Here is a 17,565-nt window from a genome sequence, read left to right on the forward strand (position 1 = left end):
GGAAAGGTGGCATTTTGAGTTCCGCTCTGAGGTTCTAAGTCCCTGCTGCCTACCAACCCACCTCCTGGGGAGTGGCGACAAAGCAGAAGGACTTCGGTTCTGATTTGTAAAGGGCAAATGCTTTTAAGTCAGGTAAATGATGAAGCTTTTGTTTAGTTTTTTTTGTTTGAAAGCAAGGTAAGGTCACTGTGTCTCACATCCATGATGCTACCAGAATGAAAAGTGCTTCAAATTGAATGCCCTTCAAATTTACTGCGCTTAATGCCTGGTTCCAACAGGCCCCAAAGGCCAAGTTCTCATCCACTTAAGAGAAGATGTTGATTCTTAGGAAGGCGTTGGTGAAAGGAAGAGAACAAGATGTTCAAGGCCAAGTTTTTGTGTTTTTCCCCCTTCTTTCTATTATACTTGGAAAAAAAGAAAAGGGCAGATTCAACATGAGTGAGCAGAGGGGAGTGACAAGGCCGCACTCTGCCAATGCTTGTGGGTCTTTTTAAAGGAGAGCAGCCTTTGTGCAGAATCACGTGGCTAGAGCTACTGCATGGTGACCAAGCTCAGCCTCTGCCAGCTGGTGAGAGCCCAGATGTGGAGGGGAGGCCCCCAGCAGGTTTCTCTTCCACACTGAAGTCTCCAGCTAGTGACCCAGAGCAATGGGGAAACGGAAGTTGAGGAGAGAAAGTTGGGAGATGGGAGGGGTGGGGAGAACAGTGGGAATGTGGAGGAGTGGTGGTGGTGAAATCAGGACAATGGCCGGGATGTGACCGGATGAGGAGGGGACTGCCCTCCTAAGGGAAATGGAGCAAATGGAAGCAATTTCAGGAACACACCCTTTGCAGCTGCATCTGGTTCTGTCCCAGCACTGCCCCTCTTTACTGTGTGTGCCCTTGGACAATTGACTTAACCCGTGGGAGTCTTAATCTCCTGCCCACCTCTTGGGCTTCCTTTGAGACTCAAATGATAGATGTGAGTAGCAATCCCAACAGGGAGTGATGGGAATGAAAGTGGACACATGTAAAGAGTCTAGCATTTCCTTAAGTACTGAAGCCTCTGCATGGCAGTGGCTGCACAAAGCATGAAACAACAGCAAAGCCCCGAGAAAGATGTGGCTCCCAGGGCTCCCCAAGTCCTCACCCAGACGCAGGGACGCTAACGTCACTCCTGCACAGAGGGAGGGCCATTCCGGCATGAGAAGCTCCCTTTCCATGCTCAGGGTTTATAAGAATCTTCCTCGTCCCTCCCGCTCACTCTGCAGGCCCTGGCTGCTCACCAGATGCACAGCTGGTGCAGAACAACCCCGGGAACTGAGGTCTGTCCTCCGGCCTGTCTCAGACCGGCGCCTGCCGCGTGCAGCTCACTTAGCGGAGTGCCTGCCACGGTCCGTGCCCAGTAAATGGCCATGTTACAGTGATGACAGTCAGACCACAGCCGTGCCCTCCCTTTGGAGAGATCTAAATGTGTTATAATATTTCTTATACAGTATCTCATCCTCCCCTCCCCATCTAGCTACTTTCCATTTCTTTAATCACTTTCAACAAAACTTACAGAAAAATTGTTTGCCCTTATATTCACTATCTCCATTTCTTTTCCTCATATTCCCACCCTCTAGTCAGGCTTTTTCTACCACTATTCCACTGAAAGTGGAACCAATGACCAACATGTTAATTAAAATATTGACCAATTCTCGGGCCCCACCCTCGTCCCCCGCAGTCTGTTCTTGGTACTGCGCCTATAGGGCTCCTTTGAAAACCTGGGTCAGATCAGGACACTCCTCTGCCTCTCCACACCCACCCCCACGGCTCCATCTCTCAATTGGAGGAAAAATCAAAGTTCTTACAATGGCCCACAGGCCATGAACGGCAGGTCGCCCTCCTCCTCTATCTTTTCTCTGACCTTGTCTCCTAATGCTCTCCCTCTGAGCACGCTGCTGCCTTTCGTTCTGTTCCTCATGCACAGCAGGCCTCCTCCAGCCCAGGCTGTGCCCCGGCAGTCCCTTCTGCATGCCAGGCTCTTGCCTCAAATACCCATAGTGCTCCACTCTCCTCTGAATCTCCGCTCAGATGTTGCCTTTTCAGCAAGTCCCCCCCCCCCACCTCACCACCCTATTGAAACACCACTCTACCCCTGGCACACTTTATTCCACTTTCCTGCTTTTTCTCAGAAGCAGTTATGCCTGCACTAAAATACAAATTCTCTGAGGGCAGGAACGTCTTGCTTTTTTCATTGGTGTAACCTTCATAGGCAGAACGGTGCCTGGCACATAGTGGGTGTCCAGGAGACTCTTGTTGGGAGGATGTAGGCAGGAATGAATGGTTCACAGAGGGCACAAGGCCCCAGAGTGACTCACAGGCCCAGAGTGACTCCTGGGCACCCTCGGGGGGAGGCTCCCTGGTGAGGGCATAGACCCGTGCATGATCTGAAGGGCATGGGTGCCAGGAGGCCATTCTGTCTATCCCCTTCCTCTGAGCTGATTTACACAGACTACCCTCTGCCATTAACCACAACCCCTAAGGAAAGAGGTTGCACCCGCGCCAGGCCTTCCACAGCACGCCTTCCTCTGTACCTCCCGCTGGCAACTGCTGCTATTGGCTCAGTGGACCACAAACTCCATGTTTGAACAGATTCCCCTTTTCCATCACAGGGAAAGGAACAAGCACCTCCGGGATGAAAGGGACATATGTTTTCAGGTAAGTGCCCGGTGCTCCCTCCTCTGGGGAAAGACAAGGACTGTGGTCCAGTGGCAGCCAGAGCCTGAGCCGGGACTGGCCGGCAAAGTCCTGAGGTTTGGGGTCTGCTTGCTCCTTTCTGTGTGGCAGGACCATGGCATATGCTTTTTAGAAAATAATAAAAATGCAGGGGATCTCCTGGGTAACAGTGTGTTAATTTCCCATGAAGTCACACACTTCCCTCTTGGCATAACAAGGCAAATAATTGGGAGGGTCACGCATTTCTTGGATGCAGAAATGGTAGTTCTGTCCTGAGATGTCGCAGTTGAAATGTCATGATCACTTTTATTTTATTTTTTTAAAATATATTTTATTGATTTTTTACAGAGAGGAAGGGAGAGGGATAGAGAGTTAGAAACATCAATGAGAGAGAAACATCGATCAGCTGCCTCTTGCACACCCCCTACTGGGGATGTGCCCGCAACCAAGGTACATGCCCTTGACCGGAATCGAACCTGGGACCTTTCAGTCTGCAGGCCGATGCTCTATCCACTGAGTCAAACCAGGTAGGGCTGTCATGATCACTTTTACATCACAATGCTCGCAGCGTTTTTCTTCATTAAAATTTTTATCTCTTGATGAAAAATTTGCATTTTAATTCAAAATTCAAAATGTATACTTTACAATTTACATAGTAGATTTTATGAGCAATATTTTTACCCTGTGGGGGCCCCTGCTTCTCCAGACCTGAGCACAATACTTACATATTTTCCCAAATAACACAAAATTCTATATTTATTTAAAATATTCCCTTTGGGCTGCATTAAACAAAATCTAGGACCCCACATTCCCCTACTTTCTTCCCTCTTAGCAGCTGTTGGATGCTCTCAAGGGAAGAAAAATGGTGGCAGGACTGATTGATATGAGATTTTAATTATTAGAATGATCACACCATGAAGTTCATGTGTGTCCTTGGACAAGTCATTTGCCTCCTTGGACCATGACCCTGCCTACCTCATCAGGAAAGGGAATCCCTCTTCTTTATTTTTTTCCCCCCAAAATTGTAGGGATTTTTGAGAAAAACTTTTGGCAAGAGGAGGTCTCCCACTGGACCCTTGACTGAACAGTGGCCTAAATGCAGGCAGCAAGGGGCAGCTGGTTTGCTCTGAATGAAGTGCATCCGGTTTAAACTGCGAATCCTGGAGGGACCTTGTTCCACCGTTTCCTTTCTATCACTGACTGGCAGCAAACACCTCTGCGCCACCTGAGTCCTACCAGAGCAAGGCTTCAGCCTACACGTGTGTTTGATGATGATAATGGTTATTATTTTAGAAGTAACTGCATTTATTTTAAAACTTCCAACCGAATGTCATCCTAATCCCTTGACCTTGCTTTCCCTCACCTGCCAAACTCATTTTGCTTTGAAAAGGGAATGGGCTTAAGAAAGAGGGATAAAATCATGTTAATTCTTTTTTTTAATCATGTTAATTCTGGGTAATAATTAAAGATTAACTTGGAATCATTATAGTCATATTTGCAGAGGCCCTGGGAGTCCTGCCAACTCCCCCCCTCCCCCCCTTAAGGATCATCAGGAATCATGGGGATGGCTGGTTAATGAGAGATTCCTTTAGGGACTGTTAGGGAACATTGGCAAAGAGGGTGCAAGCCCCCACCACACCCAGGCTCTTCCTTACAGATGTGTGAGCCATTTATCCACACCCAGCCCCCACCCACAAAAGGTTTGAAATACCCTATGCTAGCTTAGTAGTTGTGGGTGGGGGCTGGGTGAACTGATCCTCTGGGCTGGTCTCTTTCTCATGTCTGAGGCTTTGGGAATACCTGGAGCTGGAGCCACACACAGAGTGTGATTTAAAGAGCCAGAGTCTTTTCTGTCCATAAGCATTCTTCCTATGCTTTCCACATCTAGCTCCTCTCACTTGTGCTCTTGCAAATTATCAATAGTCCTGTGAAGGACAATATCATGGACCCCAGGCTCTAAACTGTGTGTTGGCTCATTTGATTAGGTTATTAGACAGGAAGTGGAGGAATTCTGGTGAAAATGCCAGCAGGGAGAGCAGAACATCACTTGCTTATTCAGAGTTTTGTCTAAAGCCTGACCTAGGAGGTGGGAAAGTTGAGCCCTTTTTGCTCAAACATTGGGACAAACTGGCAGGCATGGATCTGAGGGCTTTTTGTGTTTCTGCAGAAAGATAAGGCAGCCAAAGCAAACACAGCTGCTGCCAAGGCAAGCTGGAAACAGAGATCTGGCTCTGTGATAGGCAAATATATGGACGGCAGAGGGATCCTTAGAAGGTAAGTTGTCCTCTATTTGTTCACTCGTTATCTGTTCGCTGGTCTTGTACTTCTTGGGAGCAGGCCCCAAGCCTGTGCTATGCTGAGTGCAGACTGGCCCTTGGGAAGTGGCACTGGTGGGGGAGCCTGGGGTCAGCTGTGCTCACTCCCCTTGAAACTTGGAGGACATATCCCTTCCTGTTCTGACATCCAAGGAGGAGTCTGGTGCAGAGCGAGCCCCTAGGACAGACCATTGTCTTTTCTGTCCCTCCCGTCCTGTTCAGTGTGTGCCTGCAGAGAGGGACTGAAACAGTGCTATAGATCAGCAGAGGAGAGAGAACAAGAGTGGTCAGGGACAGAGATGGAGGGTGTGGCCTGACGATGCCCAGTTGTCAGTTGAACAGAATGGATACACTTGGTTTTTCAGGCACATGACTATTTGGGCTCTAAAGGGCAATTAAAGTGCCCTATGGAATCTCTAATAGTTGAACTCCTTCACAGACAAGAATAGGGCCTGTTCTTGATTGATTCCTTTCAATGATTCATATTTAATTAACTCAAAGATGACATGTTTTGTTCCTGTTGGACAACACATAATTGCATCCCCAAAGGAGGAGTTTGTTGTTTATTCAGAGACCAGCCAATCCCCTTCTTCTTGTTGGCATGTGCTCCATCCACATTGATGGCCAGAGAGAGGTAGAGGCAGCTGGATCCCTTAGTATTAGATCTGGGGACAAAGTGTGCGAACTTGCTCATCTAGGAGACACTGAGGACAGCAAACATGCAAAACCAGGTGGGCAAAGGGAGGTGGCTCTGGGCTGTCAGTCAGCTGATGAGTCGAGTCTTTGGAGCTGATCATTGTGAATTTCTAAGTATCTGAACAGTGAGACACAATTTTGGAGCTAAGTTTGTGCAATAATAGTTGGCCTGTTGGTTCCTCAGAACAGAATCTATTCATTGATTGATTCAGTCAATAAGCATTTACCAATTCCCTCCTCTGTAGCAGACAGTTTTTTGAGTTCTGTGAAGATTCCAAAGATAAATTAGACATGAGCCCTGCCATTAATGTCTATTATCGAGTGCCTGCAATGTGCAGGTACTGCGCTGTGTGCTGGTATGTATACAGTGGTGAGCAAACGGGCTCTAGGGCCACTTCCCCCTGACTGACGTGCAGGGTCACTGAAAGAGAAAGGAAAAGGAGGGAGAGGCAGGTCGAGATACCCTGGCTTCCTTCGACCCAAAGCCCGTGCTCTAGTGGGCAGCTGCCGCTGAGCCAGGAGACATCTGACTAGTGGGGACACACAGTTAGTTAGGGCTGGCCTTGGGAACAGAGTTGAGGCTGTCTGATTGTTAACCCAGGATGCTTTATTTATGCTCCTTTCTTCACACCCTTTTCTTCTCTATCATAGCATTTCTCACAACTTGTAAAAATGTGTTTAGTTGTGTCATTATTGCTCTAGCCCTTCCACTAAGGTGAGCATTCCTCAAGGACAGGGGATGTGTCCACTTGTTCATAACTGTGACATTAGCTTTATACCTGATAGATCATCATTATTACCTTCACTGTCATCACCATCATCACCTTCATCATCATCACCTTCACCATCACCTCCATCACCTTCACCATCAGGCTCTTGTATAAGTGTGTTGAGTGAATGAACTAAACAATGCTGGGTCTGGTTTTCCCTTTTCCAGAGCTCTGTGCCCCCAAGATGTGGTGCTCTTTTGTCATCTGTCAGAAAATCGCTATGGCTTCCATACGGATACACTTTACAATTTTCTTCCCCCTCTTCCTTCTTCTCCACCCCAAACAGCCAGTCAGAGGAGGAGGAGGATGTGTTTGGCATGCTGAGGAGGAGAAGCTCCCTGGGCCTGAGTGGGTATCCCCTTCCAGAAGAGGAGCCAGGAACCAGGGAGCAAGGGGCTGAGGGTCCATGCCCCCGGGCACTCCGTAGAATCATCTCCATTGAAGAAGACCCCCTGCCCCAGCTCCTGGATGGCAGCTTTGAGCGGCCGCTGAGCAAATGCCCAGAAGAGGAGGAGGTCTCCAACCAGGGGGTGGAAGGACAAAGCCAGCAGGCCCAACCTTCTCAGGGGGAACTCATGCCCACATCTCCCCGAGGGCAGCCTGTTGGGAAAGAAGCTCTGTCTAAGGTAAGGGCATATCGCACCTTGATTTTAGAGGTCACTCCTATGCCATGTCCCAAAGGCAGCTTAGAAAATCATATGTGACTGGTCTCATGATTCAACATATTTGTGTCCTTCAAATACTACCTTTCCCTGCTTAGCTGAGTGTCTTGGGGGAGACTCAGGGGTCCTGGCAAATTCTCCTTATAAACTCTGATGTTTGTCCCACTCCCTACCCTATGCTCTTTTCTGATTCAGCGTAAGGCACCAACCCCATGTCCCACCTGAATCCCCACCAGGTCTTCCTCTAAACTCTGTGGGGAGAAGGAGGCCATATGATCCATCTTCCTCTGGCTCATAGTGATGATGTTCCACACCTTGTTTGTGATCTAAGCCTAGGAGCCTTCCTTGGGCCCTGACCCCTCCACTTGACCCTGAAAAGCAGCTTTAGAAATGTCCCGGCAGTGTGAAAGAGGCTCACCTGCACACTAGGCCAGCCCTTTAGAATTAGCCCTTGCCACCTGGAGCATTTCCATGGCTGTATTAGCATGTGTGACAGGAAGACTTCTCTGGCCACTGTGCAGGGACATGTGGTGCCAGTTATCACCTTGGGTCTGGATTAAGATTCATCATGTGTCACTCCTCTGAAGGGTGGAATGGTGGAGGCCCAGGCCCCAGGGAGGGTGAAGAATTGGTGGCACCCACTGGTGAGTGGGGCCCCTCCCCCTACCTGTCCTTCCACAACCCTGTCAGCTCTATACATGCAGGCATCAGGCACAGATGGGGTTTTCAGTACCCCATGCTTTTCCCCCAAATGTGAAAGAAATGTCAAGAGGCCAGCGGTAGAGGGAAAAGGGTAAGCATTGTGTCTGCTATGGCATTTGATCCTTGCAGTCATCTAATGAGGCGTCGGAGATGTGTTCTTCCTTCTGGAAGACTGGGAAGTAAAGTCCAAAGGAGTGCGGCCTGGCCCAGCCTTCTCCCTCTGCTCTCACACATTGAGGCTCAACCAGGCTGGGCTGCCTTCCAGCTGGGGACAGAAACTGCGGCAACGAGGAAATATGATCCACCAGCAGCCACAGCAGCCTCAGCAGAGGCTCTGCTCCTCGGAAGGTGGCATGAGGCAGGCCCTCCAAGCCAGGCTGCTGAGCCAGAAACTGTGCAACCTTTCAGGACAGTAGATTGATAGCAGGAATCATGAACTTATAAATACCACATCCTTTGAACCAGCACTTCTCCTTCTAGCAATCTTTTCTCAGGAAATAACCAAAGTCAGACAAAGATTTAATGCAAGAATATAAGTGTACTAGAGGCCCAATGCATGAAATTCGTGCAAGAGTTGGCCTTCCTTCCCCCTTCTACTGGCTCCGGCTTCCCTCCAGCACCCGGGACCCAGGCTTCCCTCAAACCCCCGGCTTCATCCGGAAGGTCGTCTGGAATGATGTCTGGTCTAATTAACATATTATGCTTTTATTATTATAGATAATAGCAAACAATTGAAAATCTAATAGGACATAAACTATAGCATATTAATTCAGTAGAATATTACACTGCTGTTAAAAATAACATTTAAAAAATAGTGAACCAGAGAAATATTTATAATTTAATAATATATGAAAATGATAAAATTATAATATCTCAAGTCATTCTCAATAAAACATATGTTCATTCATCTATATAGAAAAAAAAGCCTGGAAGAAATGCATCTGAACATGAGTGGTGACCACTGCAGGGCAGTAGGGTAGATTATAATTATTTTCCTCCCTACTTTTCTGTATTTCCTAATTCTAAAAAAAAAAAAAATGCACATATTAGTTTTATTTTTAAAGTGGTGGGAAGGAGATTAGCAGACCTTTCTCCATTCTCTTGCCCCAGTCCGGTTGTCTCACTGTGGATTAGCCCCAGAAGGGACACGGGTTAAGTGCATGTACACTGGGTAGGAGTTTGCTGCACCTGGGAGGTGTGTCCTGCCGCAGCTGAACCATCAATAAGTGTGTTTATCTTCTTTGGCCTGAAAAAAAATAGTGTTCTGTCCCATGGTGGGGGTGGGCACAGGGCTAACGTCAGGCACAGCCTCTGCAGCGGGACCTGCTCCTCCTGCCCTGGGCTTCTCATGTCTCCCCACACCTGGGCCTGAGGACACAGATGCTGCTCTGAGCTTTCGTCTCAAAAAATTACAGGGAGACAGAGGCTGAGCAGAGACTGGCAGAGAGCCCATACCCTTGGCATTGCAAGAGTAAAGAAAATGGGCAGGGGGCATAGTTTTTGAGTGTGGAGCATTTTTTTCTTTAAGTTTAAATTCCTGAAATTGACCTTGAATTCCTACTGAAGTGCTGCATGGAATTGATTTCTCCCCAAAAGGCTGTTAGTGGCTTTTCTCTGATACTCAAGTGCTGCTAAGATCTGCTGCCACTCCATTATAGTATTTGCTCGATGAGAGGAGCTAATTCCCCCAAATCCACTTCTAAATAGATTCCAAAGAGTTTCCTCACTTGAACCAGCAGTGCTGGGCTGGGTTTGAAGGCAGGATTGGGTGGAGCGAGCAAACAGCTCTCCCAAAGGAATGAGGGCTCAGTAGAGGGCAATGACCCTGTGCGGGCGGCAGGTCCTTACTCTGCCTCTCATTCCCTCAGTGTCTAAGCAAGTCCATTCCCCACTGGGCTTCGGCATCCCAGATGAATGGGCAGAGGGCTCAGCCCCAACCCTCCTGCTGCTGGGCAGGGCAGGAGGAGCAGCAGTGCTGGGGGATTTGAACACGCTGCCAGTGGCCTGGTGTTAGCATTTCCCCTTCTACGAGGTGGAGACTGTCTTGCCTTTGTTCCCAGGGCAAATGGGGATCCTGGATGGAAGCTGATGAGATGGGACAGAAGAGCAAAGGGCAGGGAGGCAAGAGTATCCCCGTCAGTCTAGGCCAGTGATGGCGAACCTTTTGAGCTCGGCGTGTCAGCATTTTGAAAAACCCTAACTTAACTCTGGTGCCGTGTCGCATATAGAAATTTTTTGATATTTGCAACCATAGTAAAACAAAGACTTATATTTTTGATATTTATTTTATATATTTAAATGCCATTTAACAAAGAAAAATCAACCAAAAAAATGAGTTCGCGTGTCACCTCTGACACGTGTGTCATAGGTTCACCATCGCTGGTCTAGGCTTTCAATGAAAGGGCAGAAACAAGAGCCCTACCCCAGCCTGGGCTGTCTCTGCCCCTGTGACAAAGATGTCTTTTTTCTATCTCCCCTCCTCCCTGCAAACATATCTCCTATGCCCCCTTTCACCACCCCTGCCTCTGCCTTAACCCCAGCTCAAGGCGTCTGCGGGGTGGATCCTGGCTCTCTTCCCTGCTGCCCGAGCACTTGGAACATTGTGCTGAGATTGTCTGTTTACACTCCTGTCCCCTTCTTTCCACCACAAGCCAGGCCTCCTCCTCATCCCTGCATCATAGTAGGCAGACAACAGGTGCTGGATGAATGAATGTCTCTCTTTCCCTTGCTGATGCCCTGAGCCCAAAGCTACCTGCATCTGCGGCTGGGTGGTCTCCTGGTGCCAGTGTGGAGGCCAGGTCCCCACTGTACCCTGCACACCGTAGGGATGGGAGAAGGGCAGGTGGTGGCAGAAGCAGGGCTTGCGGCCACACTGTCTGCCGTCCACAGGAGGAAGGCTCTCTCTCCACCCCAGACCGGCTCTTCAAGATTGTGTTTGTGGGCAACTCCGCCGTAGGGAAGACATCCTTCCTGAGGAGATTCTGTGATGACCGGTTCTCCCCGGGCATGACAGCCACTGTGGGTAAGTTCTCGCCCCTAAACTGGGTCCCGCCACCTCTGGGAAGGGGAGGTTGTGAGAAGGGGGCCGAGGGAGGCACTTGGAGCTCAATGGGAGCAGCTGTGGGCCCTCAGGGAGGGGAGGCCGGGTCTGCTTGCTCCACAGTGAGGCTGAGGGACAGGTGCAGTCCATTCCTGCAGAGGGCTAGCTGCTAAGCTCACTCCCAGTGGGACAAGATCACCGAAAGCTTCCCATGTCCAGCTTGAGTAGAACTGAAGTTGCCAAAGATGGACTTCGGCCCTTTTACCCCTCTGAGCCTTTCTCTCCTATTGTTTTCAGCAGGGCCCTGAATCTTCATGTTCCTGCTGGGGCTTACTCCCTCCCCCCTCCCCCACCCCTGTCACCACAACTCCAACCCCCTCCATGAGCCAATTGCTTCCGTGCCCTGCCCCTCTCAGTGTGTGTGTGTGTGTGTGTGTGTGTGTGTGTGTGTGTGTGAGAGAGAGAGAGAGAGAGAGAGAGAGAGAGAGAGAGAGAGAGAACAGGAGGGATGGAGGGCAGAGCTCTAGATGGCTCCTTTACGCAGATGACAAGACATTACCTGTCCTGCCTCCTGGGCCTGCTGGGTTGCAGCTGGAGTTCACGGGAGAAACCCATTAGGCGCAGTTATTAGTGGATGATATGGCTTAATGTGCTCCCACTCCAGTGTTATATTTTATTTAGATGGAGGACTTTCTCCCTTCTCCAAAAGTTGCTCATTGCATTGGAATATGTGGTGAGACCACAGGCATCTTGACCTTTTTAGCTTTTACCAAGTTGAATCACCCAAACAAAAAATAAGTCCACTGAGTGCCTACTGTATGCCATTTAACCACACTGATAAGTCAACTATATTTGAAAATATATGGATATATCTGAATATTTACCATGGGCTTTTATATTCATCATTTCACTCTACCTTCATACAACCCTGGGAGGCAAGTGTTGTTATCAGCCCAATGGACAGATCAGGAAACTGAGGCCCAGAGAGGTGAAGAGGCTTGTTCACATTCCCATCAGCTGGTTGGTGCAGATGGTGGCCTCCCCTCTGCCCCCACACCCCTTCTGTTCCATTCCACAGTGTCCCTCGTAACTTTGAGTTGTGTGCACTCAGCACCCCATGGGTTTTGAGGACACTTCCCTGCCACGGGAAGTGTACTGATGGATGCAGGCAGGGGAGGCTGCTGAGGTTCAGTGGGGCATTAGAAGTCCTGGCTCTTTGTCTCTGCTCTGCCACTAACCAGTTATGTGACTTCAGGGGGACACGTTCCCTCTTTGGGCTTCAGTTTTTCTCATCTGAAAAATTGGGGAAATGAACTGGGTCACACAATACTGCTTCCAGGCCTGAGCCTCTGTCCAGGCCATCTTTTACCTTTGGGTGTCTGACAGCTGGCCCCACAAGACAAACTTTTCCTGCCCCAGAGTCCTGACTGGGGAGACTCCATGTTCTCCCGCTCATCCTGAACTGGCCCTTCTTCCAACTTTCCTCTACAGATGGGTCTCCTCCCACCTGCTTCAGGGTGCCATTCTTACTGCTGGGCCTGTTCCTATGGTGTTTCCACATCTGGAATATCCTCCTGTCCCTCCCTTCTGCTCCATTTCACCCCAAAACTGAGAGCACCTCGAGATGAAGAATTAGGACCCTGGAGGGAAGAAGAGCAGAGCCCGTGAACTCATCCCAGAAGAGTCTGGCCTTGTCTGCCCTGGAGAAAAGTGGCTGGGAGTGAGCCAGGTGCACTGAGCATGGTGACACAGGAAGCAATGGCTGAGGAGGTGGACTGGAATTCCTGGGAGATCATTCAGTGGGGTGGGCCCCGACAAGCCATGGCTCAAGCACAGACCATGAGAGGCAGGAGGACAGATTCCAAGCGTTTAGGTGCCTCTCCTATTGAAATCAGGGAATCAGGATCCATTTACATTTCCAAGTTGTGTCCCTAAGATGGAAGTCTCTAAAAAGAGAAAACCAGACTAATTTGCACCTCCCAGGGGGCCAATTATGGAAACACCTACAAGTTAGGTGCAGGAACTGCGGCTCAAATTAGTGTTCCAGCTACACAGCAGGCCTTGCTCTGGTGCACCTGTCAGTAGGCACAGTCATAGGAGCCACCTGACAAATGCTTCTGTAAAAGGACAGAAGAGCCACAGAGTCCTGGCCCTGGAGGGCCAAAGCGGTCCAACCCTAGATTGAAGCTCTAGCCAACCACCTGTCCAGGGCAGCAGCCCCTGAACCATGAACACAGTACAAACAGGGACTTAGCAGCCGCTTAAAACTCACCTCCATCATCAAAGGGGACTTCCTGGCTTCCCACTGCCTCAAGGGACCATGACTGGTACTCAACTCCTGGCTTGTGCATAATGTAAGTTCTACAGTACAACAGTGTGACTTGAGCACCTGCCTGCACCACCTTAGCACCACATGATTCCTTCACAAGCAGGTGTTTGGGCCTTGTGGGTGTCAAAGGATGGTCTTTTAGAACATCAGAGCTCATTTTGTAAATGAGAAGACTAATTATTAAAGGCAAAAGCTCCCTAGAACCCAGGACTCCGAGTCCAGTGTTTTTCCACTGCCCCACATTGAGTCACCGCCCCTGCTTTTCCCAACAGAATGCACTCTGCTCTTTCTTGGCCACCAGTTGGGTTTCTATCCCCCTCCCCATCTCTACAGAGAAATCCCTAGTTGTCCCCATGACACTCCCACTCCCACATCCGTCTTGCTCTAAATGACAGCTTGGTCCTGTCTTGTCACCCTTTCCAGAGTCCATCAACCAGCTCTAACTCATTACCATCCCACAACATAACACAATTCACGGTCACAGAGGCTCCGGATTTCCAGCCATCATTCAGGAACCGGTTAGGTTGCAAGTTGGAGGTCACCTCCATGTGTTCATTGAATGTTACAGCTGAACAGATCCTGAGCACCAACTTACCCCTCCACACCCTCCATCACACCTCAATTTACAGATGAGGACAGTGAAACTCCCCCAAAATGAGATGAAGCAATGTCATCAAGATCACATAGCTGGTCAAAGGCAGGACTAAGACAGGAACACAACATGGTCGCCTGGCTCCTGGGGTGTTAGAACTGGTGATGGTCTTAGAAGTCAGTGTAGTTCAGGCCCTCAGGTCCCATGTTCTTGTGTTGCCTCTTCTATTGGAATTGACTCCTTGTGTCTCTACCTTCCCTCGCCTCTCCCTCCCATGGACTTATCTGCTCCCTGGGCCTGCCTGTCTGAGGCTGCAGAAAGAAGCACCAGTACCTGGCAGGGACTCTCACCAAGCTCACCACAGCACAGCACCTGTTTTTTCCCAGCACTCCTTGGTCCACCTCACTCTCTGCAAGATAAGCATCCTGTCCTCCAGCAAAGCAATCAGCCAATGAGGTAGCGCTCAATCATAAAGAGCTGAGACCTGTCTGCCCCTCTGCCTTCAAGCCTTTCCACCAAGAAGAAGGCTCTGTCCTTGGGCTTCCCACCTTGGGCTGGCTGGTTTCAGATCAGACCCTGAAAGTGTGTTGACAGTGCTGGCATTCTCCTGAGTTGTTGCCAGAAAATAGGCAGCCCCTTCAGTCTCCCAGAGTATACGCTGGGGAAACACCTCCACTTTTGGCTAAGAAGAAAGCTCACCTGGATTCAGCTCCCAGCCAGTTGTAATCCATTTGGATGGAATCACTTAGTCCTGGACTTTCCAGGTGAAATGAAGCTGCCAGGTGTTTCTGTGCCCAGGATACTGGTGAAAAAAGAAGAATGAGCCTCAGAGCTGGGTTTGCAACACACTGCAACTGATGAGCCTGGGCGAGGCATGCCATCTCTGGATTCTTGTTTCTTTATCTCTCATTGGTGTGGTGGGTGGGGTGGTGTGCATATACATATCTGTATGCATGTGTATGTATGTGCATGAGTATGTGTCACGGGGGGAGCACTGTGATGATGGAGAGATAGCATATGAAAGTTAGAAATATCAAGCATTCTACCAATGGGTGAAATCACTCTTTTCTCTACCTAGAAAATGTACTGCTCCTTCTGCCCTCATCTGTGAAGCACAGGGCTCTAGAGTCATTCTAGGGGTGATGACTCTGCCTCCTCTCCTCCATTCATGGGCCCTTAATGCACTGGCCTTTGCCTGGAGACAGTGGCTGGGATGACCTTTTCCATTGACTGCCTCTTTGTTGTCTTGTTTTGTCACTTCTATCTTTTCCAAGCAAGCTGCTATTGCTGTCCTCCCTTAGCCTTCCAGGGTGAGGACCTTAGAAGCTGGGCCCTTTTGGAGGTGGTATAGGATGCCCTCTGTTTCCAAGATTTGCTACCTTAAGAGGGAAAGACTTTTTGAACCTCATTAAGCATTTGTGAACATTCTTAAATGATGGCAAGAGAGGAATGTCTGTTATCAAAGAACTTCTGGGGGCTGCTGTGGGCTCAGAATGTGTGTACCTGAGCTTGTTCCCTCTCTCTGTGGTCCATGACTTCAAGTGGGATTGTAGCGTCAGAGAGACCATTGTGAGTGGCCCAGTGGCTGGGATTAGGAGCTCTGATGCCACCTCAAGGGTGAATGCTGCCTTTGATTCCCTCCGTCATCCTCTTCTCTTGTAGCCCTCCCTCCACCTGCCACCCCTTCCCGTCCTCCTGCTCCCCCTGTTCCTCCTCTGGCTCTGTCACACACATTTGCAGTGGCTGATGGAAGTCTGAAAGTAGGATCCATACCCAGGAATATTTGAACTTCATTAGGGGAACTTTGAAAATGATTTTAGGGAGAAAGGAAGGGAGGGAGGGAAGGAAAAAGGAAGGGAGGAAGGAAGGAAGAAGGGAGGGAAGGAAGGAAGGGGAAAGGGAGGAAGAAATTTAAGGACAGTCTTTCCTCCTCCTCCATCTTTGCAGTGAGAGAGTAAATTCATGAATATAACAATGTCTTTGCATTGGCATATTGCTTTTACATTTGAACCTGATTGTAGTATCCCTAAGGAGGGTATGGATTATAGTACAGGGAGGAGCCTGCAGTTCAGAGTGGTTAAGTGATTTGATAATAAGTAGCAGAGACAGAATCAGGCCCCACACCTCCCTGTCCAGTGCTCTGCCCATTTCCCCACATCGCCTCCCAGGAGCTACACAGGAGCTGTCATCCTTGACCTGATGTGATTCCAGACATGTTGGGGCATCATGTTCTTATTTGGAAGTAACAGGCCTGTTCCACCTTGCAGGCATCGATTACCGTGTGAAGATGGTACATGTGGGTGACTCTCAGGTGGCCCTGCAGCTGTGGGACACGGCCGGGCAGGAGAGGTGAGGAGTCATCCTGATGTAACACTGCCTCCTCCATTCCCCCAGTGGGGCCGAAGGTTTGGGTTGCAAGGGAGGGCTGTGCTCCCTTGACCTGTGGCCCTTCAATGGCAGGTATCGTTGCATCACCCAGCAGTTCTTCAGAAAGGCCGATGGTGTCATCGTCATGTATGACCTCACAGCCAAACAGTCCTTCCTGTCGGTCCGGCAGTGGCTGAGCACCGTGGAGGTGAGCTGGTGACCTTCCTGGGAGCACTATGCGGGCCTCTTGCTTTTCTCTCTTCTCTGCCCATCTCCTGCCTGTTCCTTTGCTCTTTCAAAACCTTCTCCAGGAACAAACCGATTCACACATTTGTTTACCCAAGTGGCCAGTACCAAGCTAGCTACTGGGGACTCTAAAGTGACCAAGACAGATACAGTCCCTGCTCCTATGGGACATAAAAAATAGAGATTGTACCAATAATTATATCATTATGATTTCAATAAGAGCTATAAGTGAGTAGGACAGGATTAGAGGAGGAGGACAGAGTACAATGTCAAGGAAGGTGTCCCTAAGAAATGGGTGTTTAACTGAGTTACAATTGTGCTGTTCCCCCATTCTCACCACCGCCTCCCCAAACCCCTGCATTTTCTAGCTCCAACTGGCCCAGCTGTGCCCAGCCCAAAGTGACACCACACAGTGTTTTGAGGCCTCTGTCACAACCCTTCACAGGAGGGGAGGTTGACCCACAATGTGAAGGCCCCAGGTTCACCCCAAAGTCACCCTAGGTGGGCCCACAAGCAACAGCACTCTTGTTTGAATTCTAGATTATCTCTGAGACACTACCTCTTGACTTATACTTGTGATATGTCCCTTTTAACTTCCTGACCATCTGCATGCTCTTCCTTTACCACTTAAATGCAAACTTTTCAAGGCCAATGGCAGAGTGGGCAAGCCACTTACTTCTTTTAATAGGGCCTTGCTGATTCATTTACAAAGCAATCAGGTAGGGTGTCCCGTTTCCTTCCACCAGCAGAATTCATGCATTGTTCATTTATTTGTTCAAAACACTGCCAGCCACTCTCCTAGGATCTGGGAATTAGAGCAGCAGGTAGATGAAACAATGTCCCTGTCCTCACGAAGCTTTACATTCAACCTCTATTCAAGCCCATTAGACCTTCCGTGGACCCCTTACTTATTTACCACACTGACACACTGCTGTAAAGGACATAGTTCCCAGCGTGGATCTGTGCTGCATGCACTCTGTGCCTCCTGGGAACTGAAACTGCATCTTTGTCATAGTAACAAAGTGCTTACAGGGGGCCCCACAGAACTAGAGCTCAACCCATGTTGGATGCCTGAATGGATGCTATATCATTGTGCAATCAGAATCCTGGAGTTGTCCATTTCTTCATCCTTTTGGCCCTAATATCT

At 49.2% G+C, this 17,565-nt stretch overlaps 1 protein-coding gene across 1 annotated transcript in view; it reads left to right on the plus strand.

The window, feature by feature from the left end:
• The window catches only part of CRACR2A (calcium release activated channel regulator 2A), a 133,069-nt gene that overhangs the window by 101,215 nt on the left and 14,289 nt on the right, over positions 1 to 17,565 (plus strand). Inside the window, 6 exon segments of the mRNA XM_023759955.1 lie at positions 2,507 to 2,681; positions 4,867 to 4,973; positions 6,767 to 7,106; positions 10,734 to 10,866; positions 16,073 to 16,154; positions 16,266 to 16,380. Coding sequence (XP_023615723.1) covers positions 2,507 to 2,681; positions 4,867 to 4,973; positions 6,767 to 7,106; positions 10,734 to 10,866; positions 16,073 to 16,154; positions 16,266 to 16,380 — 952 coding nt within the window.

Source organism: Myotis lucifugus, unplaced genomic scaffold, assembly GCF_000147115.1.
Source record: "Myotis lucifugus unplaced genomic scaffold, Myoluc2.0 scaffold_167, whole genome shotgun sequence".
In the NCBI taxonomy this organism is placed as follows: domain Eukaryota; kingdom Metazoa; phylum Chordata; class Mammalia; order Chiroptera; family Vespertilionidae; genus Myotis; species Myotis lucifugus.